The sequence below is a fragment of the Ornithodoros turicata genome, chromosome 5 (assembly GCF_037126465.1).
Source record: "Ornithodoros turicata isolate Travis chromosome 5, ASM3712646v1, whole genome shotgun sequence".
Lineage (NCBI taxonomy): Eukaryota > Metazoa > Arthropoda > Arachnida > Ixodida > Argasidae > Ornithodoros > Ornithodoros turicata.
In genome coordinates this window covers 66023620-66047319 of record NC_088205.1, presented here as the reverse complement: position 1 = coordinate 66047319, position 23700 = coordinate 66023620, and the positions used below count along the sequence as shown (strand labels likewise).

Sequence of the window (23700 nt, the reverse complement as noted above, 5' to 3'; positions counted from 1 at the left end):
GAGAAAACAACGAAGATTGCCGACAAACTGGCCTCTGTTCATTGGGCGCTGGCAGTCACATGGGCAAAACACTCTTGCGTGATTGGCTGTTCTCTGCTCACTCGCAGTAATGGCATTCCGACATAGCCCGAACTCTCTCCGAGTACTGCCGAACATGTTCCGAGTTCGCTCCGAGTTGCTTTTCTGATGCACTATGGGATAGCTACCCACCCATGATGCACTGCGAACACTTTCGGAGCTTTGGTTTTCATGTACGAGAACTGTTGCGCCGTTATTCTATTGTTTTCGAAGAATAAATGTATGAATGGCAATTTAAGAACCTGCCACAAACAGAAGAACACAAGTAATTTTGGCGTCCGTTCTGTCTCGCGTCTCGTAGCTTGCAATCTGTTACCTTAACCAGCTTCGTGTCATTTTCCTGCTTTTTTCACCCTTCTTATTTATACATGTATTATCCAAGGGAGATCAACACAAACCTTGCAGTGTTATCGGCAGCTTCAGTAAAGATGAATTCCGAAGTTTATCGTTTACCTGCTATGATTTGCAGGTGTACTACCATTCATCTCAGCTGTTTCTCCCTGTCCCAGCTGATCCGATCTGCGCCGCCTGGGAAAACGAGGGAAGTGCAAAATAACTCGAAGTGCGCACATGTCAAGAGACGGGATCGATGTGTACGCTTCGTTTCATATTTCCACGACTTTCACACATGGAATATTACTGTTCACATCCGCACACCAGACTCTATTTAATCTGCGCTCACAGGTCATCCCGTTTGCGCGATTTATCCAAATTTTGAACAGCCGACTAATCCACTTGTCGAAAAATTCACAGCTACCTGGAGCGTGCACGAGTGAAAGTAAGCGCAGCAGGAATGGGAAATAACAAAAGAGAAAAAAAAAAGTGTGATAACTGAAAAATTATTTTTATGCATAAAAAACAGAGAAAGAAAAAGAAACCTAAGCATTGTTCTCATTGGAATGCATATCTTGACGAACCATCCGGCCTCATTCCATTCCCAAAATTTATTCTCCTCTCGCTAACCATCCAATACCACAGGCACAACCCGAAAAACTCCGGAAGCAAAACTTGCCAAAGTGAATGTAGCCAGTATATTGCAGCCACTGAAGAATGGAAAGTGCTGCACATCCGTTGCAGCCGCTCAGCTTCTCATGTGCATCTGAAATGCACGAAGCACTCCTTTTTCTATTTTTCACCTTCTTTTTTTTACTCAAAAATCTGCGTTTCCACCTGATCTCCCAATTTTACTGTATTTTACTACAGCTGAGACAAAACCAAAAAATTTGCTTCAATTTTCGAAAGAAGATAAAACCTGATACCGCGAGGGTGTACAGTGATTCATGAATGCTAAGTATGCTTTAAGATTACAAATGAACGCAGTGAACACATGGACGACGGAGACCTCCCAGCATGGTCACTGTGTAAGGCCACTAGTGCAACGTTCACTATTTGCAGTGCACAAAGGTGAGAGAAAAGAGAGCGCTGGCCACACATAAAAGTCATGAAAAGTGCTACATAAGTAGCTCTCTCCAGGCTCACTACATCACCATGCCAGCACTTATGCCTAAAAAAACAAACCAACAAAGCGTACACCTACTGTTGCCTGATTGTTATTATAATACATGGGCAAAGAACGGGCAGCTCTAGACCCTCACTTTGAGGGGGGAGGGGGGTTCCGTTTCTTTTTCAAATCCCGTAGCGGGAAAGGGGAGAAGCCTAAGGTTTAACCTGATGCTCAACTGCCCTCCCCACACTCCATTTTCCTGCATCTGCCACTGACAACGAATACATGTGGGCATCTGACAAGTAGTCTCGAGCATGGGCGGACATGGTGAGGGGTCCTGGTAGTTTCAGTCGCCTATACCGAGTGCTTCAGTTGATCCTAGGCAGCGTATGTAGCACGCTGCTGTTCAACCCTGCTTTCCTTTTCCCAAATGCACTACCAAAAGTATGGCTTTGAAGGACGGGGTTTAACCCCTGCTACGCCACACTCTCCCCAGTACCAGGCGTTTTCAGCCTTAAGTCACCTCTCGTGCATTACTATGATGATCATTGGAACTTTTTTTGCAACAAGCCCTTGGGATTATTGCTCCTGGTCCCATCATGCCCGGTCCCAGTATAGGTTCCAGTATCGCCCATTGCCTTGTGTGGAGCTCATGCGGTTTCAGCCATACCTACATTGTTTATCACTCTTGCTTTCCAGTCGAAAATTGGTGTTGAGGAAATCATCGCATATGGCACCGCGGCAGTTCTGATGTACTTGCAAGGTCACTTGCCATAGAAAGCACCCCTGCCAATTGGCGGTGGTGTTGGGAACGACCAAAAGGTTTCCCTCACCTGTGATAGTTGAGTTGAAACCCAGGCGACAGCGTGCAAAAAAAAAACGCTGGAGGCAGCCACCGAATGAAGCATGTACCCACGCATGTACCATGGCTGGGTTCGATGCTGTGGCATGCTGTACTAAACTGTAGCACTATACATCAACCGTGGTGTGTGAACAGACTGGCTTTCAACACAAACGCACGTTAAGTATCATCTTCTGCTACCTATGCTGCGTCGTCTGATTTTTGAGTAATGAAGGATGTTTGGTTGAAGGATAGAAGTTTTCTAGGCATGGGCCATTATAAAGACAAAATTATTACCAATGACACATGGCTTTGATCAACATCCTTGGTCTCCAGAAACGTATTCAGTCCAAACAAGAAACCACACACCTCTACTTTTCAGTGGCGATGTGCCTAAGTTATAGAGCCGAGCGAATATTCAGATTTTTTTTAGTACAGCTTGGGACAAAAGCTTACGGAACACCAGTACGTATCATTTCTCCATTGGAGCGACACCCTAGCTGCAAACAAGAGCAGACACACACGGAGAGATGAATAGAGTAGCCGGTCACCTGTTTCTTATACGATCTCTTCCTAATAGCTAGAAGGGGACCGCTCTGATGAAGAAATATGACAGTGTCGTGTTCCGTAAACTTTTGTCCCAAGCCGTACCAAACCAAATACCTAGCTGTATATTCAATTCAAATTCTGAATCGAACATAGAATTCTATGTCTAAGGTTTGAATTCAAGCGATCCCTCTTCCCAGAGGTGGATCCAGGATTTTTCTCTGAGGGTATGGAAAGGGGGGGGGCAATCTTGGAGAGCATGCTAAATTCACTTTTTAGATTACTTGAAGTACACAGTCACGTCTGAAATTAAGGGGGTGTCAGCACACCCTGACACCCCCTTCTCCTAGACCCTAGGCAGCCTCTTCCAAACAGAATATGTATTCTAACAGCTACAAAGCTGCACTTTGTAAGCACAAAAATGCCAGAAGAGGGGGTACAACACAAGGTGCTGCCTTATATGAATATTCGTAGATGTGCTGTACGTGTATTCGGTTGAGTAGCGTTACTATTTGCTTCGGTTACGTAACTATTCGCACAGCCTCAATAAATGATATCGCGTACTGTGACATTACACCATGTTACATCCTACAAAAGGCAACAAACTTTACAAAGGAATAAATAATTTATTTTGGCAATCTCTATACATGTACAAAAACAATGCTGCACATACAAAAACCTATAGGGCAGTAATATTACAAACGTCCATATGTAAAGGTATATACAACTATGTGGTGCTGAGTTATACTTCGTGAGGGAGCACTTCCCACAGAATGAATGGTTGGATGCTCACTATGTGATGATGGGTAGTGATATATTATGATTTGTAATGTTAATGACATGCTGGAGCACAGTTATAGGGTGACATACCTCTGTTTATCAGACGTAAAAGCCACTAACATGAAAATTTGTAAAATAAATTTTCCCTTTTGAATCAGCTTCCCACCTTTTGGAGGGACACTAAAGCGCAAAAATTCTGCCTCGCAGAATGAAACATGCCATTACCTTGACAGTTATACAAAAGGAACGTCCCACCTTTTAGAGGGACACTAAAGTGCAAAAATTTTGTCTTGCAGAATGAAACATGCAATTACCTTGACAATAATACAAAAGGAACGTTCCACCTTTTAGAGGGACACTAAAGTGCAAAACTTTTGTCTCGCAGAATGAAACATGCCATTACCTTGACAATAATACAAAAGGAACGTCCCACCTCTTAGAGGGACACTAAAGTGCAAAAATTTTGCCTCGCAGAATGAAACATGCCGTTACCTTGACAATAATACAAAAGGAATGTGACTCATATCTGTTGCATTGGTCGTAATTTATGGACGGGCGAAACCACAACTTGCGCTTCACTTCTTCCCTCCTCCTGAAGAAGGGCGGCAATGCGGAGCGACCTCCCATTATCTCCTCAAACGAATTGTCCAATCATCGCGGGTTATCATTCGAGCAGACCAATAACGGGCCTCTCCGTATTGTCGCACTTCTTGAGGAGGAGAAAAGGAGAAAAGCAGGAATAGTTGTTTCGTTCACGCATAAACCACGAACAACACAACAGATGAATCTCGTTCCTTTTGTATTGCTGTCGAGGTAACGACATGTTTCATTGCGAGAGGTGAAATCTTTGCACCTTAGCGCCCCTTTAACACTACACAATCCAATCAGAAGCATGTGGTTAGCTTTTTTAGGACAAATTTATTCGGAAAAACTGAAGGAGGTCATTATAGGCCACCACAACTCTGATATGGGCCCTTGTTGTGCTGCTGTCCAAAGTCTAAAGGCCATTAACAATGGTAAGAGAGCTCTATTTAGCATGCAAATAAAAAGCCTTACATTAGTATATTTTTACACCGTGACATTCACTGTTCTAAGCATTTATGCACTCGGCTCTGATGTAATGGGTACATCAGGGATACAGGAGACTACCAAGTATACCTGAAGGTAAATAAAAGTGGGTCACACTGAATAAAGTGATCAAATCAACTCAGAACTGTTTCGTTTCATGGTTGTGCAAGCACATGAATGTTAAATACTACTCCCAAAGTGAGGTGTGCAATATAATTGTAAATTGGTGCTCCCATAGCAGCTGCGTGAGTGCATTTCGAAGCATTGCGTGACTGATCATCAACGTGGATTCTGCGACGTACACTTACTCATACACTCAAACTGGTCACGAAACCATCATATTTAGACACAAAATGCAACAGAAGAAGTTTGCTGATATGATAAGACAAGATATGATAAGAGGTGCTGCAAGATATGATAATGGTAATGCAAAAAGGCTCTGCGCTGGAACGGCACTATGTGCAACAGATGCACGGTGCTGAGATGAATGTAATTGATCACATGTACAACAAATTGTGTGACTAGAAGGCTTCCTTTTTCTCACAGGAGGTACACATATATTTCGTTGTGTTCCGAATTAGCTGTTCAAAAAACTGTTGGCACACAGGGTGAAAATGCAATTTTCTTACAGAAGTGGTGAAAGTTGGAGCATGTTGAACTACGCACAAAAAATGGCAGAGATGTGCATGACTTAAATGCTGCACATATGTGCAGTGGTGCTCATGTGGTCATATAACTATATAGCATGATTGCAAGTTTTGCAACACAATTCAGTGTGAATGTTGGTGCTTTGTGTGCTTCACATGGGAAATGTGTTGGCCGATATCTTGGTGTCACTGGGGTTATTCCTAAACGGCGTTCGAGTTGAGAAGTCAAACAAAACCTGACAGTGGATGTGGTGGGAATTAGTCGATAACCCGGTACATGTATTTGTTCTTCCAGTCTCCACCTTTGGGATTTAAAACTTCACCAACAGAGAAATGTACAGAGATCTGTTTCCACGTATTTCGATAAGCTTAGCCAGAAAACAAATAAACTATGTATGTCTTGAAACGTTAATGATTGTGACACATCAGTAGTGTTTCAAGTTCTCTTTGCTCCATATGTATTTACGAAACTGTTGGGCATCAAGTATTAATCCTATCCGGTAAAAGGCACTTAAGTTCTTTGTAAGGGAATGTGTTACAGTCAACTGCAAGTAAGTGACAAAGCAGAGAGAAAAGATGCAGATGGATCAGCAGACAAATGCATTTATACAGCAATGAACGAAGTAATAAAGAAAATGCACTAACTGAAAGCTAGACTAGCTACGGGACCTACTCTCCTTTCTGACCATCAAGTAGGCAGGACTGCATGGGGGGGGTGCCCAGCAGAGGCGCAAAAATATCGGAATTTTGAATATTGATAGAATATGGATAAATGTGGATTAAAATATAAATTAAGAACATCAATACATGTCAATATCCACGAGAAAGATATCAACATTTTATTGATTTATATCAATATTTAAAAAACAGTGACATTTTAAAACACCGATAACATCGACTGGGGAAACAATAGATATTTATACAAATATCGATATCGTCCTATCCCTAGTGTTCAGCAGTGAGTTCAAAAAATGCTTAAATTTGCAACATCCGGAAAACAATCACAACAGAAAGCTACACGTACAACATTTTGTGTTTTGCGTATTTAACATTTCCATTCATAATTTCTTTAGTGTCAATGCAATTAAATTTTATTTCGTGTGTCTATTAAGTTTGTACCTAAGAGGTGCTCCAATTACATATATTAAATTTCTATGTAGATCATCTCTGCATCACAAGGAAGAGCATAACTAAAATTTTTGTTGTATTCCAGAGTGCTAATGACGAAACACACATTTCCTTTTCTCAAAAGACATGGTTGTGTGTCACGAACATCCACATGAAACGTCTGTGTGTCATAAACTATAACTTATTGGATAGAATTGCTCATAGATCAGTAATTGACACTCCCTACAGCATAGCTTTGGCTGCAGACCAGAGCCTTGTCATGCCTCAAACAGACATGACATTGATGCTTTCGAAATGTTGAACTGCAGCGTGAAAAACCAAAAGCCAAGTGAACAGGAAGTGACTGACACTGTTGCAACAACTGGCTATCCAGAGATTTCAAAAACATCTGCGCCATACAGTCACGCATATGTCGGAGGTTCTCATCACAAGGCTTTTATCTTCTCTACAAAAGAGTTTTTGTGGATGCGACATGTTTCATTACTGTGGCAAGTATAGTCCGAAACACGTTTGCAAGGCGTATCACGTAGTACACTCGACAGCTAGTGTACACGCAACGGTGCAAGCTATGCCAACCAGCAATAGCCCATTTGAAAGTCTTTTTTTTTTTTGTTTTCAGCATCACTTATTAAGACAACCTACTTTTTAATTGTGGGCAGAAGGAGATTAGGTCCCCAGCATCCTCAACATCTTCCTAAGAAAGAGCTGGATTAAAAAGAAGAGAAACGCCCCAGAGATCTTTTTGACCTATAAAAACGTACCTAACCAGTTAAAAGGAAAGTTTGCTCCGTGGAAATTCCTCATGTCTGGCAGGAACATTTGACTCTGAACAACTCCCCTGCGAGCGATTCCAATGATTTATAATGCCGATGATAAGTTATGGAGCTCAAGCAGGGATTTGTTAAATCAGGGAATATGCATTGACTGTGGAAACAGATATCTACAAACTGATGCTTGCAGAATGAACTGTCCCTTTAAATTTGTTCATGGTAACGCATGACCTGAACCGTCAATTTGTAGGGCACTAGCCACGCAAAATAGTGCATAAAAGGTTGATCGCAGGTTGATCGTGTAAACCTCATGTAATGAGATCCAGAACTCTAGGCCAACAAGGCTCCTCCTCTGTCCATATCCGAAAGGGGCAGTGAAAAAGACAGAGGGAAATTTCAAGTGAGATGCAGCACACATTTAGCTTTCTTGTTTGTTTGTTTGTTGTGGTCACATTTCATCAATCACCGCCTAATTTCTTTTTTTTTTTGGGGGGGGGGGGGGGGGATCCATAAAACGGCCAGCGTACAACCGAGAGCGATTTTATCAGCACTCATTGCAAAGTAGGCAGGTAAAAGCAATATATGTAAAGGTATATCTCTAAACCATTTCATGGCACAGACATTTGCACGTTCCTTTGGCATACAGAAACAAAACTGAAAAGTAATTGAAAGGTACCTGAAAAGTGATCAAAGCATACAGGGAAGTTTCCTCTAAAATGTGTTGAAAATACATATGTACCAATGCCGAAATTAACACAAATTTCCATGAATGGTTTTTACCGTCAACATTGCAAACAGTAGGCATTGAAGGCTTCATACCCCAAAAACATTTTGTGTCATATCACATGCATATTACCCTCCATATCAAAAGGAGCAGTTCTGACTATGGAAATTCCTCATACAACATAGCGCACAAGTTAAATAGGCGCTCTGTGCATGTTTGAGTGGCTCCAGAACAACACACATACTGTACTCAACATGATGTGTCCTACTGAGCCTGGTCTGCCAGAGAAGCTTCTGTCATTTCTTTTGTGTATAAAGCTAAGATAATGACACATATTTAAAGAGCAATACAGGACAAGCTCATTCGCTGGCATTCAGCTCAGTAATTTCATAATGTACAGACTAACACATATATAGCAGTCAAATGGCAACCACATTAATGACAAATAAAGCAGCTTTTGTAACAAACCTACTATAATTAAATATGCTCATTAAAAGATATACATATCAACAAATGTAAATACGTTACTTGAATTGTACACCTTAACAGGTTGCAACATTTTCTTTCTGAAAATGTGTACTAACATAATTTAACGAAAGGCATGGAATGCAAACATAAAAATTACGTACAGCGAACGATATTCATTGAAACAATCACATGAAGTGCCAATGAATTCTTGTAAAAAATGTTTCCTAATTGCGGATATGGTTATGGCAGTACCAGCTAAAAAAATTACCACATTCTATAAACTGTGTCCTCCATTTCAACTAATACAACATATCTGCATGCTACTAAAAACACTCAACAGCCTCCAACAAGATTACTACATCGAGCTCTACGTGCCTGTCTTAGCTCAGCTCACCCAAACAGGTGCCTAAGGCTTTAACACAACCGAGTTCTAACTGCAATATTGTTCGGAAGCTACAACGCGCTTGATACTTAAGAATGCAAGACCATCTGCTTGCACACTCGCGTGAGTTATGCTCTCAAGTTCTTGTCATACAGAAGTTGGAAAAATCTGTGCAGGAAAAATGGTAGGCAGTAACCCACACGATTCCAGCTCGGCGGAGTCAACTGCCCAGAGTTATACCCATCACATGGGCAGTCTTCAATGATAATTGAAGCCAATGGCCATAGAACATGTGTGTAGTGCCATCAGGTGTGTAACTTGCCAGCCAGTCACGGAGCATCGCGTCTAATGCTCTTTGAGAAGTTGACACGTTATATGCTTGGTGGCACTACATGCATGTCCAATGGTCACAGGTTTGAATTATCATTGAAGACCGCTTGCGTGACAGGGGGTATTATTCTGTTACAGAAGCCAGGACTGGCTTCCTGTGTACAGAACCAAAAATACTTCTGCTAGACAAGTATCACAACAGTATTTAACACCACAACACAAAAATATATATGCCACTGGCGAGGCACATACATTTTTAAATCTATCGGCGACACGTCCAGATGCTCTGGTGAAGCTAGAAGTTCTGGCACAAGTTGCACCTACAATACGTAAGCCCTCCTCTCCATTCTGTGTTACGTCCTGCACCTGCTGTGACGGTGCCCCGGTGGAAATCACGATATGACATCTTGTGCTCCACGATTTCTGGGTCTAACACAACCACACATTTTCACACCTAGAGAAACTTGGCCGTCATCAATCTTTCTCTGGCTCTTGCTGTTCCACAACCGGAGCTATTTTAACACTTTTAGCCTCGGGGGGTTCTGTTGAGCTGCGACGGAAGGAAGATGGCAGTATTCTGTATAGGGACTTATCCTTCTTACGTACAAGGAGATGCACATTCATGTGGTCCTTTCCTTTAATGTACACTGAACCTCTCGGTTCAAATATGTACATCTCCTGCAGGGCTTGAAGGCAATGTTCAGGTACTTGGATTCTTCCTGGGACCCCGTTGGAGTCCATGCGACTAGCCGTGTTTACGGCATCACCCCAAATGTCGTAGTAAAGTTTTGTCGTTCCAATAACTCCAGCGGTGACGTTGCCGTAACAGTAGCCAATTCGGATGATAAAATTGAATTCGAGAAGATTCTGATTGAAGTCTTCTATCACCTGCTGCATCGCGATCGCAAAGTCCATTAGTTCATACAGGTGCATGAATGGGTGCGGATTTTCCCGCCTCAGTTTTGGGTTCAGCCCCGATGCCGCCATGAAGGTACTTCCGATGGTTTTTATCTTTGTAACGTTGCTGAAGTTTGGCTTCGAGAGGAGCTCGTCAAAGTCACCGACGACCTCGTTCAGCACACGAAGGTATTCTTTTCCACCTTCGTACGATTCATCGTACATCTCGTTGAAGTTGACGATGCTCGCAAAGATGATGCCAGCATCTCTGTGATTTTCGGAATACTTAGATGTGGTCTTGAGAATCTCGGCAACGTGGCGGGGGATGATGTTGTGCAGCAGCCAGTCGGCTTGGTTCTTCATGGCCTGGATACGCTGTTCATCCCTTGCTGCAACTATGCTGCCGTGAAAGCTCAGCCTGTAGCTTATCTCAAACTCCCGATTCAAGACCCAGACAAGGACAGTGTTCAGCACGACATGCAGAACGATTTCGTAGATGGCAGACTGGTTGCAGCTGTACGAATCACGATGAAAAGTGACACCCAACAGGTCTGCAGTACCTCCCGCAGAATCCGAACGTGTAACATTTGGCTGAGCAAACCGGCACGGACAGGCAGGAACCCCCACTAGCAACGCCAGCACCACACCAGCACATGTGGCAAGCATTGAACGCAACGCATAGTTGAGCTGCGTGAAGTTGCTGAAGTGGAAGAGCGACACAAAGACCACGTAACAGAATGCGTTTGTCCTCTCCGGTGTGGGCATTACGCCCGCGCAAGTGAAATTGGAAAAAATCGAACCAACCGGCAGGGTGACTAATATGAGTCCAATAATGTGCCATGGGTACCACTCGGTGCAGTAGACGTAGATCTGCGCCAAGCAATCTGCCACCCAGTGGCCCCTGGTGGCCAGCATTTCGCGGATGCAGAGCATGAAAATACATATCTGTATGCTACACGCGAAGAGGCAGAAGAACAGCCAGGACGGCGGCGTATCGAACAGTATAAAACACGAAAACATGACAATGAGGTAGAAACCCAATGCCACGAATATGTCAAAATAAGTTGTGAACGATGCAGACGCCATTGTTGGTGCTAGGTCACGGTGGTGAAGCCTGTGGCGATACTTCCACTCTATCTGCGGGTCGTTGAAGAATAGGGTCACCGGGTTGACTGGTGGGCTAATGAAGTACTCTGTCGTGCAGGTGTCCTGCTGGATGCAGCGTATCATCTGCAGGTCCGACTGCTTTCGTATGTGTCGAAGTCGAGAGAGGCTTTCGTTGAGCATGACAGTGGGGTCGAGGAAGATGCTGTACCCACGAAGGCTGGACCCGCTGGAACGTCCCGTGTCGGTTACCGAGGTGTAGCTGGAGTAGTAGCCACTGGTGCGATGGGTGTAAAGCGTAGGTGTCGGTGCATCCATGAGCTGCAATGAAGTTTGGTATAAGTTAAGCACTGTTGTGCCTATTTCTTTATGAGATGTGTTACACATTCATTTTCTGCACATTGTACGCTTAATATACTATAACAGCACCTATTTTGTCCATACGTGCACTTTTCATAAAATATTGTATAAGGTAGTGGTTCCCAAACTTCGCCGTCCCGCGGTCCATAAAAATATAGGCAACCTCGTCGCGAACCCCCCCCCCCCCCTCCGGTTTCCGTCGTTGCGATGCAGGACGTCTTCCGATCTCAGCGCATGAACGTTGGCCAAAACGGTACACTGACTGACATTTTATTGGGGCTACGTTTAGACCGAGTTCTCGGGGCCAAAAAGCCTTGCACAACATCATGCTGCACAACTGCTTTGCTCACCGACAACGCGCGCAAAATGGTTTGTTATGTTTTGGTGTAATTTGAGAAGACGCCACTGCGCGGTGCAACATCAGGGGCGGGGCGTCCGTGTATGCCGCGACAGACGCAGACGCTGTTGCCTTTAGTGGGAGTGAGTGGACCTCACGACATAAATTTTGGCCCTTATACACAAGTCAAAGCAGGCGTGAAAGCAACTCTGTGTGAAGCATCGCATGTACCCCGCATGTGCAAGCGCATTTATGAGAAACCTCCTGGTCTACTGCCACGGGCTTCCTGGTGCGCTGAATAACGGGCACGGCGTGGCATTTAAAAAAAAATGTGTGGGCCGCTTTGTGGACCCCCCTGGGGGTCGCGACCCACAGTTTGAGAACCACTGGTGTAAGGAATAACTGCAGAGTGGGCAATGTCTTGCCCATGATAACAAGGTTTCTATTGCTTTAATTTAAGTATTGTGTATTCTATACATAAGTCAGACGGATATACAACATACCTAGTACATTATTATAATACACAACACCGGATATAACGCATGCGACTGTGGAGGCATCGACTGTCAACTTTAGCAGGGAATTAATACAAGCAAGACAGAACAAAAGGTAGACATAGCATCATAGAGGGGATGCATCAATTATGCAAATAAATATACAGTTTTTGTTTTATCCCTTACAGATTTTTTATAAAATAAGCTATGAGAGCAGCATAGATGTCAATTTTGCAGGTGGACATACTCTTGAACAGGGCATGGAACTACGTACAAGATAATTAATTACCTAAAATTCATTAATGAACCCTTTAATTAGAGGGTCTCGGGCAAAAGCGGAATGCTAGAATGGGAGACAATCCTCCTTGAAAGCCATTCATTTTGAAATAACCTGAAATGCGCACGTGCATTGACATATTCATCGCCAAATTTTGCTATGCAAACGAGCGACAGACGATTGGAGTAGGTGGTGGTGCGCTGGTCAGATCGACCGCTTTGTGGCACAGATAAGCCTCCGTCAATGAATGTGATGCGCTTCTGAGGCGCGCAGTTTTAGTTTTGGCTCATTTGCATAGCAAAATTTGGCGATGGATATGTATTTCAATGCACGTGTATGTTTCAGATTATTTAAAAACAGAATGGCTTTCAACGAGGATTTTCTCCCACCTTGCTTTTACCCCAAATTCCCTAATTATTAATTAATGAATTTAGGTAATTAATCATCTTGTAGTTAGATACTCTCTGCGAGAGGATGTCCGCCTGGCTATATAACTCAACTGCAAAAACAACATTATGCTGCTGTCATAGCTTTTTAAATAAAAAATCTGTAAAGGACAAAAAAAAATTTTTTTAAAAGAAACTAGTATGTTACACCCCTGACACACGGTCAGGCTAGAACTCATTTGAGGTAGGAGTCATTTACATTGCAGGGCTCCTTATTGAAAGGAGTTTGTACCATAGACACACAGCACTAGTTACCTAATTTAACTGTTTCTTTCAGTGTACGCCGCAAGAAATGTGGTCCTAGGCTGTTCAAAAAATAAACAACAGTGCAGTACAGCATACTTTCGAGTGGTTCAATTTTGAATTGCTAAATATGTGCGTATTTTGTTCAAATAGTTCAGCGGGCACATCCAATAGTGTTGGAAATGCGGTGGTCCCTGATAACCTTCGTGCAAACATACTGGATCAAGAATCACTCGTAATAGGCATGGTGAGACTTTGAGAGTTTTACAAAACTTCTTTAACAGCTCCTAAAATGTTTACACCAAAACTTTATAGTCTTGCATATTCATGAAATGTAAATCATCGTCTGGTCCTCAGTTCGAGGCTTCTCCTTTTCGTTCACAAAGCAGATGGCTGGCTCTTCCGCGAAGGAGCGGCATCCAAAAGGAGATTCTGCGTCGTCGTGCCATATTCCGTTCTTTCCACTCCGTTGTACTCTACTCTACTCTAACTTCCGTTCCGCTCTAACAGGTGTTCTTCTCTTGATGTGCACTGAGGTACTCGATCTCTAGAGTGCCCGTGTGTCAGGAGTATTAAGTCCATATCTTTCTTAAAATTTCTGTTGTTTGCGCTCTTTTTTCCACGATGTTTAAACTAATAAATGACTTTGAGCAGCAAGAAGAATATGGATGTGTTGTAGCTAAAAAATTCACTCTCAAAGTTTACAAGAGCTTCGTAAGTACCAATATGAGAGAGAGACAGATTTACGTTCACTAGAATTTAAGTATGCATTAATTAATCAAGCACTATGTACAAATTGCACAAATATAAGGAAGCAAACCGAGTACCTTGATGTCACTGAAGGATAGTTCCATCTCAAATCGAACAAGCTATGAAACTTTGGCTCTCGAATAAACGCAAACAAAATAGATGTCGAAGCCACTGTCGAGCAAAGAAAAATTCATTCATTCGGAAGCTTTCATGTTGCATTGTTTGGGAGCTAGAGGAGGAGGATTTTTTTAAAATTCCGTGTTAGCGCCGCGAAGCAACTGTGGCTATGAGCGGCGTACAGACGTGGACAGATGGAGAGGGGACAGCAGGAAGGAGTGGGGGACAGGGGGGTTAGTATGCGTCCTGGGCCGACTTCATAGAGGAGGAGGAAGGAACTAGATCCCAGTATACAAGGCCGCTGCATGCGAGTGTGAGTACCTTCTGCAAATGGTATTACTTTGCGCAGGACAGTGATTTCTCTTTCTGACCCCAGTCCACATACAGCATAATAGGACCGTGCATTTTCAGTGCTGTATCGGCTTTTGGTTATCGGGCAAAAATTACCAAAGTTGAACCGTAGCCTCAAAAAGCATCGCATTCAGTGAGACATTCCAGATCATCAATTTTATTGCTTATTCAGAGCGCTTTCGAATGAAGCATAGTGCTGTATTCTGTCCGAAACATAAAAGGCATCCGTAGAAGGAGAACGATATCTAAAAAAATTAGAAAGTTCGGAAGCATTTATCTAAAAAAAACACCAAGAACAAGCCTCCAAAATTGGATATATCGTAGATGGGTACATGGACAATACACGGAAACAACACACGGAAGAAACACACACACATACACACTTTACGTGTGGAACGGGAACACAGCAGGCACAGGTCCCGCATGGAGCAAAATCAAATTTCTGGAATGGAGTTTCGACTTGTCTCTTTACAGTCGACCCCCGTTTATCCCGACTTCATTTATCCGGATCCCGCGGTATCCGGACAAAAGGCACGGGAACGGATTTTCCTCCATGTATTTTGTTCTCGTTTATCCGGACTTCAGCTTCCGGACCTGGACAAGAATTCCAGGGAACGAAAGTCGAAAATTCTTGTAATCCAGCTTCAGATATCCGGACTATTGTGAGTAAGAGGAGACGCTGACCCCGCTTCGTCACCCTTTTCGCTGTGTTGGGGTTATTCCCGTCACACGTCAGGGACCTACATTCCTCCGTAGGGGAGACAACCGTGCACGATGACCCCCTTTTCTATTTGTGTGCATTGGGTTACGTTGACCAGTCCAGTCATTTGGAAATATCTTGAGCAACTGTCCGGTTCTAGAGGGGAAAACTCCAACCGAGGGCTTGCTGCTTACGGCCCGTTGGCCGATGAAGACATTCCCCTAGCTGAGCTGCGATCCCTGATGCAGAGGCTTACTGCGACTGCCGTAGATGATGCTGCGGTTTCTGACTACGTTGATGTTGATTAGGATGATGACGTGCGTGCAGCTATGACTGATGACGGTGTGATTGCTGCTGTTGCCTCCGATGATGTGCAGCAAGACGGCACGTCATGATGACGCCAGTGAGAAACAAGGCTCCGACATTGACACTTTGCGTCCGCACTGACATTCTTCGAGCAGCGCAACAGCGTGGCTCAACTCAGTGCAATTAGCAAAAGTTGGCAGGAATCGAGTGCCTACACTACTATGTAACAGCTGTCATTGACGAGATTTCTGTGTTTTAATTAAACCTAGCTCTGTAGGATGTTTCTATTCGGTCGTTTCATTTATCCGGATGCCCCGGTATCCGGACGTTTTCGCCGGGAACGGCACCTTCTGGACGATTTCGCCGGGAACGGCACCGTCCGGATAAACGGGGGTCGACTGTACTTACTTTTTACATTACTTTTCTTTGAAGTCCCATTTTGGGCTTCTACGGTCAAACTAATTTATAATCGCTGAAAGTAGATTGTAGAACGACCAGTTGTGCTCATATTTTTAACGTCACACATGCACTGCAAATGCTGTGAGCATATGAAGAACAACACCCTTTTGCATGTTTCACCTAACCCTTGGATATAACGAGGCGAAGCACACTTGCAGAATGGCGATAACGATACCGCGCTTCGGTACTATTAGAAAAATATTCGAGAATTTCGAATACTGAAAATAGGTTGCGAACAGCATCAGATATTCGTTCCATATTCGAAATTTCGGATATTCACGCAGCTTGTCATTTTTTTCGAGGTATCGTTCTACTTCGACAGATTGCCCTTTATGTTCCGGACAGGGACTAGGTACAGCAATGAGTCATTCGAAAGCGCTGTGAATAAGCAATAAAATCACACAAACCTCAGCTTGAACCGTTCGGCGGATCCAGAGTGTCTATCCAACTGCAGCTTTCAAATTCCCTGGCCAAAAATGAAAGGGAACTCTGCCTGCTGCTATGTTTTGATACAGATCCCTTATAAAACAGATGTTTTGTTGAGTATTAGTAAGGTTGCCCTACTTTTCTGCCTCTGAGCTTGTCCTATTGGCGAACTGCTGCTCGCGGCAACGTTGCTGCTCAACCACTGATCGGCACTCGCAATTCGCTGCACATCGTCACAGCACTTGTCTGCGATTTTCCCTTACTTCAGCTGCTTTTTGGCAAATTCCCCGATAATTCCCTGACTTTTCCAGTCGCATCAAAATTCCCTGACAATTCCTGGTTTTCCAGGTTGGTAGACACCCTGGGATCGTCCAGAAAGTTGCACCTGATGTGGTGCTTTTTGAGGCTAAGGTTCAACCTTGGTCATTTTTGCCAGATAAACGAAAACCGATACAGCACTGAAAACGCAGGAGCCTATTGTGCTCTATGTGAACTGGGGTCAGAAAGAGAAATCACTGTCCTTCACAAAGTAATACCAGGAGGTACTCAAACGCAGGAGGTATGCAAGAGTACTCAAACTCGCACGGAGCGGCCTTGTCTGCTCGGAGCCAGTTTCTTCCCCTTCACCTAGCTTCCGGACCATGCCACACAAAAACTTCTGAAAGCATTTATTGCTCTTTGCTCAACAGTGCCTTCGACATACAGGACATGTCTCGTAAAACTGACCAGAATTTTCTTAAATTCGCGATTTATCTTTCTTTTGGAAAAGTCATTGAATATATCTATTCCCGACAGGGCCTACTCAAAGGTAGTGGTGTGTCAGTAATTAGTGCAGCCATTAATTAACGTTCATAATCAATCTTAATAATTAGTGAAAATAGGTTGACCACGTAATTGCAAAGTTGTGGAGCACAACCCTGATGAACCTAGTCCCCCAGAATCGAAACCGCAGCGCTTTTATGTGCCCTAGTAAAAAATATGCGAAAATCCAAAATTTTGAAGCGTTGCGGAAGTTTTGCAGTTGCTTTCTCCCCTCCCCCTTTGGATGTCACGCTTTCTCAACTGACATCAGGCTGTTCCGAAAACCATGGAGCACCCCGCTTTGCCCAAGGAGTGAGTGTGAGGGGGGAATAGTGATGCCGTTTCTCAGTCTACGATATCGCCAAAATGCCGCCTCTCATTTTGTTCCCTCCATTATCTTGTTTGACCTGCTCGACACCTGCCAAGACACAGCTCGCGATTTCATCTGATAGTGTCACGCAATAAAGCTGCCAATACAAAACTTCTAAGAACCACGCAGATAACAAAAATAAAATCACTGATTCCGCTGCTCGATAAGTCTGGCACGTTCTTCCAGGTTTTAGCGAAACAAAAATAAGTCAATATCAACTCGGACACATTGCAACCTGCTGTGCGACTGAAATGGTTGGTTCTTTTTATATTTTTACTTCTATGTGTCCCCGCGCTTTCACAGAACACGGCCGGACACTTTGAAGATTCCACCCTCGTTCCCTGCATGCCCGGAGTCTGGACATGCGGCTCCCAGAGTTTGGCGCAAAAACACGGGAGATTGGGTTATGGTGAGGGGTTCTCCCAATGGTTCTCTATAGCAAGCAGGAAGCTATAAATTTCAGGGTTCGAAGACGGTTTGGTCAGCCTAACATTTGTTTTTGTCAAGTGTGTAATATAAGTAGAGCCTGAAGTTTTCGGGAAATATTTTTTTCTAAATTCGGGGGGTAAAAATCGGGTAAGTAAACATGCGCACTAAATCCATGCGAATTCGGGTGAGAAAACTCTCGGTATGCTAAATTCGGGGAGAAATCGGGCTCAGTTACTCAAACTAGCTGTAATGGTTTGGTACAAAACGGTGATGTAATTGCATTTGCTGCCAAACAAGTAAGTTAATGCATTCCTACGGACATCCCAATGAGGGGAATTTGCCGGGTTAAAATCGGGTTTCACCCTAAAGGGTGAACCTTCAATTCCGGGTGCAAATTCGGGGAAGAATCGGGTAAAACCCTAAAACTTCAGGCTCTAAATATAAGCCGCACAAAGGGAAGAGCATCATTGGGGACTAAAAAACAATGCCGTGAGCGGAAAAAGTTGGAACAAAGAGTGGAACTTGGCTAACGGACATCTCAGGACTGACGTCTTGACTCAGGACAACATCGCAACGTTTTACTACTAGGAAGCGGGGTCAGCCTGATGTCAGTTGAGAAAGGGTGACAGCGAGAGGGGGATAGGAAACAGCAGCTGCAAAACTCGTGCACAGCTCGAAAATTGTGCATTTTCGATATTTTTTACTAGGGCGTAGAAAAGCACTGCGGTTTTGATTCTAGTGCACTCGACTCCTCAGGGATGTGCTGTATAACTTTGCAATTGTGCCGTCAACCTATTTTCACTAATTATGAAGCTTAATTACGAAAGTTCATTAACGGCTGCACTAATTACTGATGCGCTACTACCTTTGAGTAGGCCCCATCGGGAATAGATATAGTCAACGACTTTTCCAAAAGCAAAATAAATTGCAAATTTAAGAAAATTCTGGCCAGTCTTACATGACAGACACTGTATATTTTGTGCACGTTTATTCGAGAGACAAAATTTCGTGGCTTGTTCGATTTGAGATGGAACCTCCCTAAAGAAAAGATTTTCTCAGGTGATGCACTTTCTGGCTTTAGTTTTTGTGGTGAAACACATTTTGCTATTTTCACTGAGGTGTGTACTAGAGGAATGCGGAAATAATTAGATTACATTTTGCATAGGCCTGTGAAAATGTACGGATTTCGAATATTGAAGCAAGAAATTGTGTGCTCAAGTTGAATTCCAAATTGAATATATTCGAATTTCGAATCAAAGTGTCTTTCAAACCGAATGCTGTAGAACCCACAATGTCCGTGAGCACCTACTTTTTGCAAATTGTTTGAACTGAAAAATTTGTGGGGAAAAAACAAAGAAAAAAACAAACCGACAATGCTGCAAATGCAAATTTTAGTTTCACAGTTAGTTGTACGTGTTACTACTAGAAAGCATCTGAACAGCTTTGCACAACAACCATGTACAATTCCACTATCATTAAAATGCAGTAAAAACAATAGTGGGGTGGACTATCTGGACAATCCAGGACTTCAGCCTTCACTGCGAAGCTCATCATTATATTTTGCCAAAATTACCTCCAACATTGGCCGAGAGTATCGCCTATCACGATGAAATACCCTAATCATCGTTACGATAAGGTGTTGCTGTTGGGTCAAGTGATCTTGCCTTCAATGCTTCTGTTCTTCTGTAATAACTGACGTAGTGTGCGCCTGTTTTTGTCTCTCAGACAATACTGTGGCATTGGTGGTCATTTCCGAATATATCGTCATTATTTTCAACGCCTCTTTTAAATGATGTTCATGCTGACATGATACAACGTGGCTGCTTGCACGTGCACTAGAACTCTCCCTTAACTTTTTCTTAACTTTTTTCTGGTTGGTCTACATGCTAGTGTCTGGGGCAACGTTGCTCCAATTACACTTGTATATTTTTTGCTAGCTGCTGTGAGAGTGTTACAAAGTCTCTCATCACAAAAGTTGATATTAGCAAACCAATACCAATGAATTACCTGAGAAAATCCCCAGTATGCAAAGAGGAGATAAGACACAGACACTGAGACGGAATGCAAAGTTTCTGCAGAGCAAAGGGAGAGTACCTTCAATAGATCCATTCCCCAAGAGCCATTTTCAGCAGGCACTTTGTTACAAAGCTGACGACAGGGCTTATCACGTTGCACCATCTGAATGACAACAAGTGCACCATGCAGTGTTACATAACAAAGCAGCAGTGTGCCAATATATGTTATTGCAGGTAAGTTCAGGTAAGAGCATGCTTAACTTTTGTGAGACAATGAGCTTCATAGATGAAAACCCAGGTGGTAGCTAATACAATGCAACAAAACTCCACACATTATTTTTGCACTACTTGTGTAAGGTTATATACAGAGTTAGATAAAGTTAGAGGTGAGCGCGGATAACACTGACAGTGTCCGCACCCGCACCGTACCCGTGCACGTAAGATCCGCGATATTCAGCTTTCATCATTTCGTGAAAGAAGTCTAGAAGATCAGATTTCTTGACGCGATTTTTAAGAACTTCATCCATCCTCGGCAACAGTCATAGCATTGCGATATTTTATACGGAATGGAAGAAATACTGTACTTTGTCTTGTGTCACTCTGTATGCAGCACTAGCACTGTAGCACAACAATAGCACTCAAATAAAGCTTAGTCTCGATCATGAGATCATATGTTTGCACTTTTTGCTACCACCTGTGCCATGCAGTCAAAAAGAAAACGTACACGAAAGTACATACTTTGCTTCCCTGTTAACAGTGAAGGTATAATGAATAACACAAAAATGTCTAAATTACAAAACAATCCAGTATGAGCAATAAATATTGGCACTCTACCACAACTCAACAAGAATAGTGAACGTGCACAAAAACTGGGTGCAATCAACACAGACTTCAAGTAATATAAAGTTGTACAGTTCATAAGTGTGCTGTTCATGCTGTTGTGCACCTATCATATATGTGAAAGCACGTAACATGCAAGATACAGGTAATGTAGCGAGCAGTTTGGCACGAGACAGCAATAATTGATACTGTTATTTGGCATCGCGTGCACTGGTAGAAAAATGGCTGCTCACCGCATCTTGAATGCTACTCTGTCGACTGCGAATACCAGAGTCTTTACGGCTGCTATCCAGAGTAGAAAGGCTGCTATGCCGGTGTATTGGAGGTAGCATAGGGACAACTTCAGCTTCTTCATCCTCTTCGACCTCCTAGGCACAAATACATAAAGCAGCATGTTAATAATGTGCTAACAGCAATCCCCGACATAATATGTAGGTATACAGTCAACCCTCGATTTATGAACACCCTCAGTTCCCCGAAAAATTGTTCATAAATCGAGGGATTCATAAATCGAAAAATCCGTGAAGTGAGTACTATCGAGCAAATGGAACAGTATTTCCGCGTTGGGATTGCGTTTCTAATGTAATATATTGTGTAATTTTGCTTTCGACCACGCCTTCTGCTGTATCAATCTCACAAAGAACAGACTTTTGCACATTCACTCTGTTTATTATGCAATACTAAATTGTTTAATTTTGCTTTGGACCTTCTGCTGTGTCAATCTTGGAAAGAAGATATGTCAGCACATTCGCACTCGACTGGTCTCGGATTTCCTCCAGGATTTTTAACATCCGTTATTGTATTAAAATCTCCGGGTGACAGCGGCCATCTTATTCATCAATTGAGGTCAGGAACACTTGGTCGCCCCTTGTGCGACCCCGGAAAACCCGTTTGTTGTTCGGATTTCGAGGGGTTAATAACCGAGGGTGCAATACCTAGAAAACGTTTTGTCCATTCAGGCGTCATTCTTAAGTCCACAGAATAATCCCTTTGAAGGTTTCTGTTTCTGAAGGACCTCGGAACGATCCGTTCATAAATTGAGGGCAAAAATGGTGGGCAACTCCTAGTTGGTTCCCAGAAATTCCATTCATTATTCGGATATCGAGGTTCATAAAACAAGGGAAGAATGCATGTAAAAAGTTTGGTTCCTCGTGCTCGTGTTCATAAAACGAGGGAATTCATAAATCGAAGGTTCATAAATCGAGGGTTGACTGTATCCACAGCAATCTTAGCTCTTAATTCAAAGCATGTACTGCAGGCCTTGTACACACCCACGAAACAGTTATGTGACATTAATAAGAGTAGATACAGTTTTATAGCTGTCTCCATGGCCTTGGTTCAGTAAGTGACAGGTTTGAGGTAGACACTGCAGGCTATATTGAGGACAACCACCCCAGGCCTGGGGACGCTGTTCTCCTACCATGTAATGAACCATTCATGTTGATATGCCACTAATACATAGTTTACAGAAGCTCGATGCCATTATTAAAACATTCTTCAGTCCTTTCAGCAGCAGAGGCATGTTCAAAGTTAGCTCATAGCCAGGAATTTCGATTTGGGATCAGTTTCGATTTCAACGTGTCCTATATAGTGGCTATATGATGTGATTAGGCAAAGACAAATGAAAAAGTCCACTGTGAAGAAAACTGCTTGCAAGATAACATCCTAGCATTCCTTGAACACCTGGTTCAGTACGTAGCTAGTGTATATGCCAGTCCAACATTTGAGGAAGCAAGGCAAAAGGAGTGCTGTTTGATCTCATACTGGAGCACATGGTACATAAAATAGCAGGAACACATTCAGCTATGTGTACAAATTCAGAAAAGAAAAGGTCTGCATGTGGGAAATTGATCTATATATAACAACATGGAAATCAGTGTGAAACCTGCACATAAGTAGTGCTGCTAAGGTTAGTGGTGTATGTTTTGGACACATTCAGCTGTTACAGACAGAACAGGGGAGGAGATGCCTATTGATGCAGAAGAGCACATATCCAGTCACTGCATCAAAGGCTATTCTATTGTAATTCCGTGTCAAGCCTTGTCTGGACTGGAGAGAGGCCACATGCTAGGGCAAAGGCTAGAAGCTATAAGTGTTCTAATGCAATGTAATCATTTATAGGAGGCCCTACAGCAGATGCAAAAAAAGCTTGCTGTATGTGCTTGCTTACTGTAAGAAGCATCACAAATTAAAGACACAATACATTGGCAAGACCAATGAACAAACATATGATTGGCAAATGTGAGCATAATTTAGTACAAGAGGACATCTTAATATACTGAAAAACAAGTACAAGTGACGTTTGTTTTGGGCCGTGTACTGCAATGCTGATAACAGCATATTCAATACATGCATGAAGGCACATCGTCAGGAAGCTTGTTCTGCAGAGAGTTCTGCAGTGTAATACACTGCAAAAGCTGCACTGGAGTTAAAGTAGCACAGAAGTCATTTTTAACACCCTGTTTTCTTCCTATAAAACTGTCAAGTAGGCCAGTAAGATGCACCATGAAAAGTAATTCACACCACAGAGTCATAATTATCGCAGAAGTTGAATTTAAAGTACGCCACAAAAAGCGACCGTGCGCAACGGCGGTGAAGAGCAGTACCAGCCTGTGATCTGCCTGGAACCTCGCGCTGACGCTATAAGGAGAACGCTCACTTATTGGCCTAGAGAAATGTTGTCTGCTACTCCTCTGTCGTCTGCTACTCGGCTGTTCGGGGTTCTGAAAACGCTTTTCTCCTCGCTTGGTAATGATTCGGGCGCTCCTTCTA

The 23700-nt window shown here is 43.1% G+C and overlaps 1 protein-coding gene across 3 annotated transcripts in view; it reads right to left on the bottom strand.

Annotated features, from left to right (window-relative positions):
• Positions 1-3515: 3515 nt before the first annotated feature.
• Positions 3516-23700, bottom strand: part of LOC135394605 (adenylate cyclase type 9-like) — a 63517-nt gene continuing 43332 nt past the window's right edge. For 2 of the 3 annotated variants that reach the window (XM_064625427.1, XM_064625426.1), the window contains exons 5-7: positions 21162-21296; positions 20168-20251; positions 3516-11528 (exon numbers count right to left, since the gene is read on the bottom strand). In XM_064625427.1, coding sequence (XP_064481497.1) covers positions 9681-11528; positions 20168-20251; positions 21162-21296 — 2067 coding nt within the window. In that variant the 3' untranslated portion in view covers positions 3516-9680. The remainder of the gene's footprint in view (positions 11529-20167; positions 20252-21161; positions 21297-23700) is intronic. The other variant, XM_064625428.1, reaches the window with a different exon arrangement.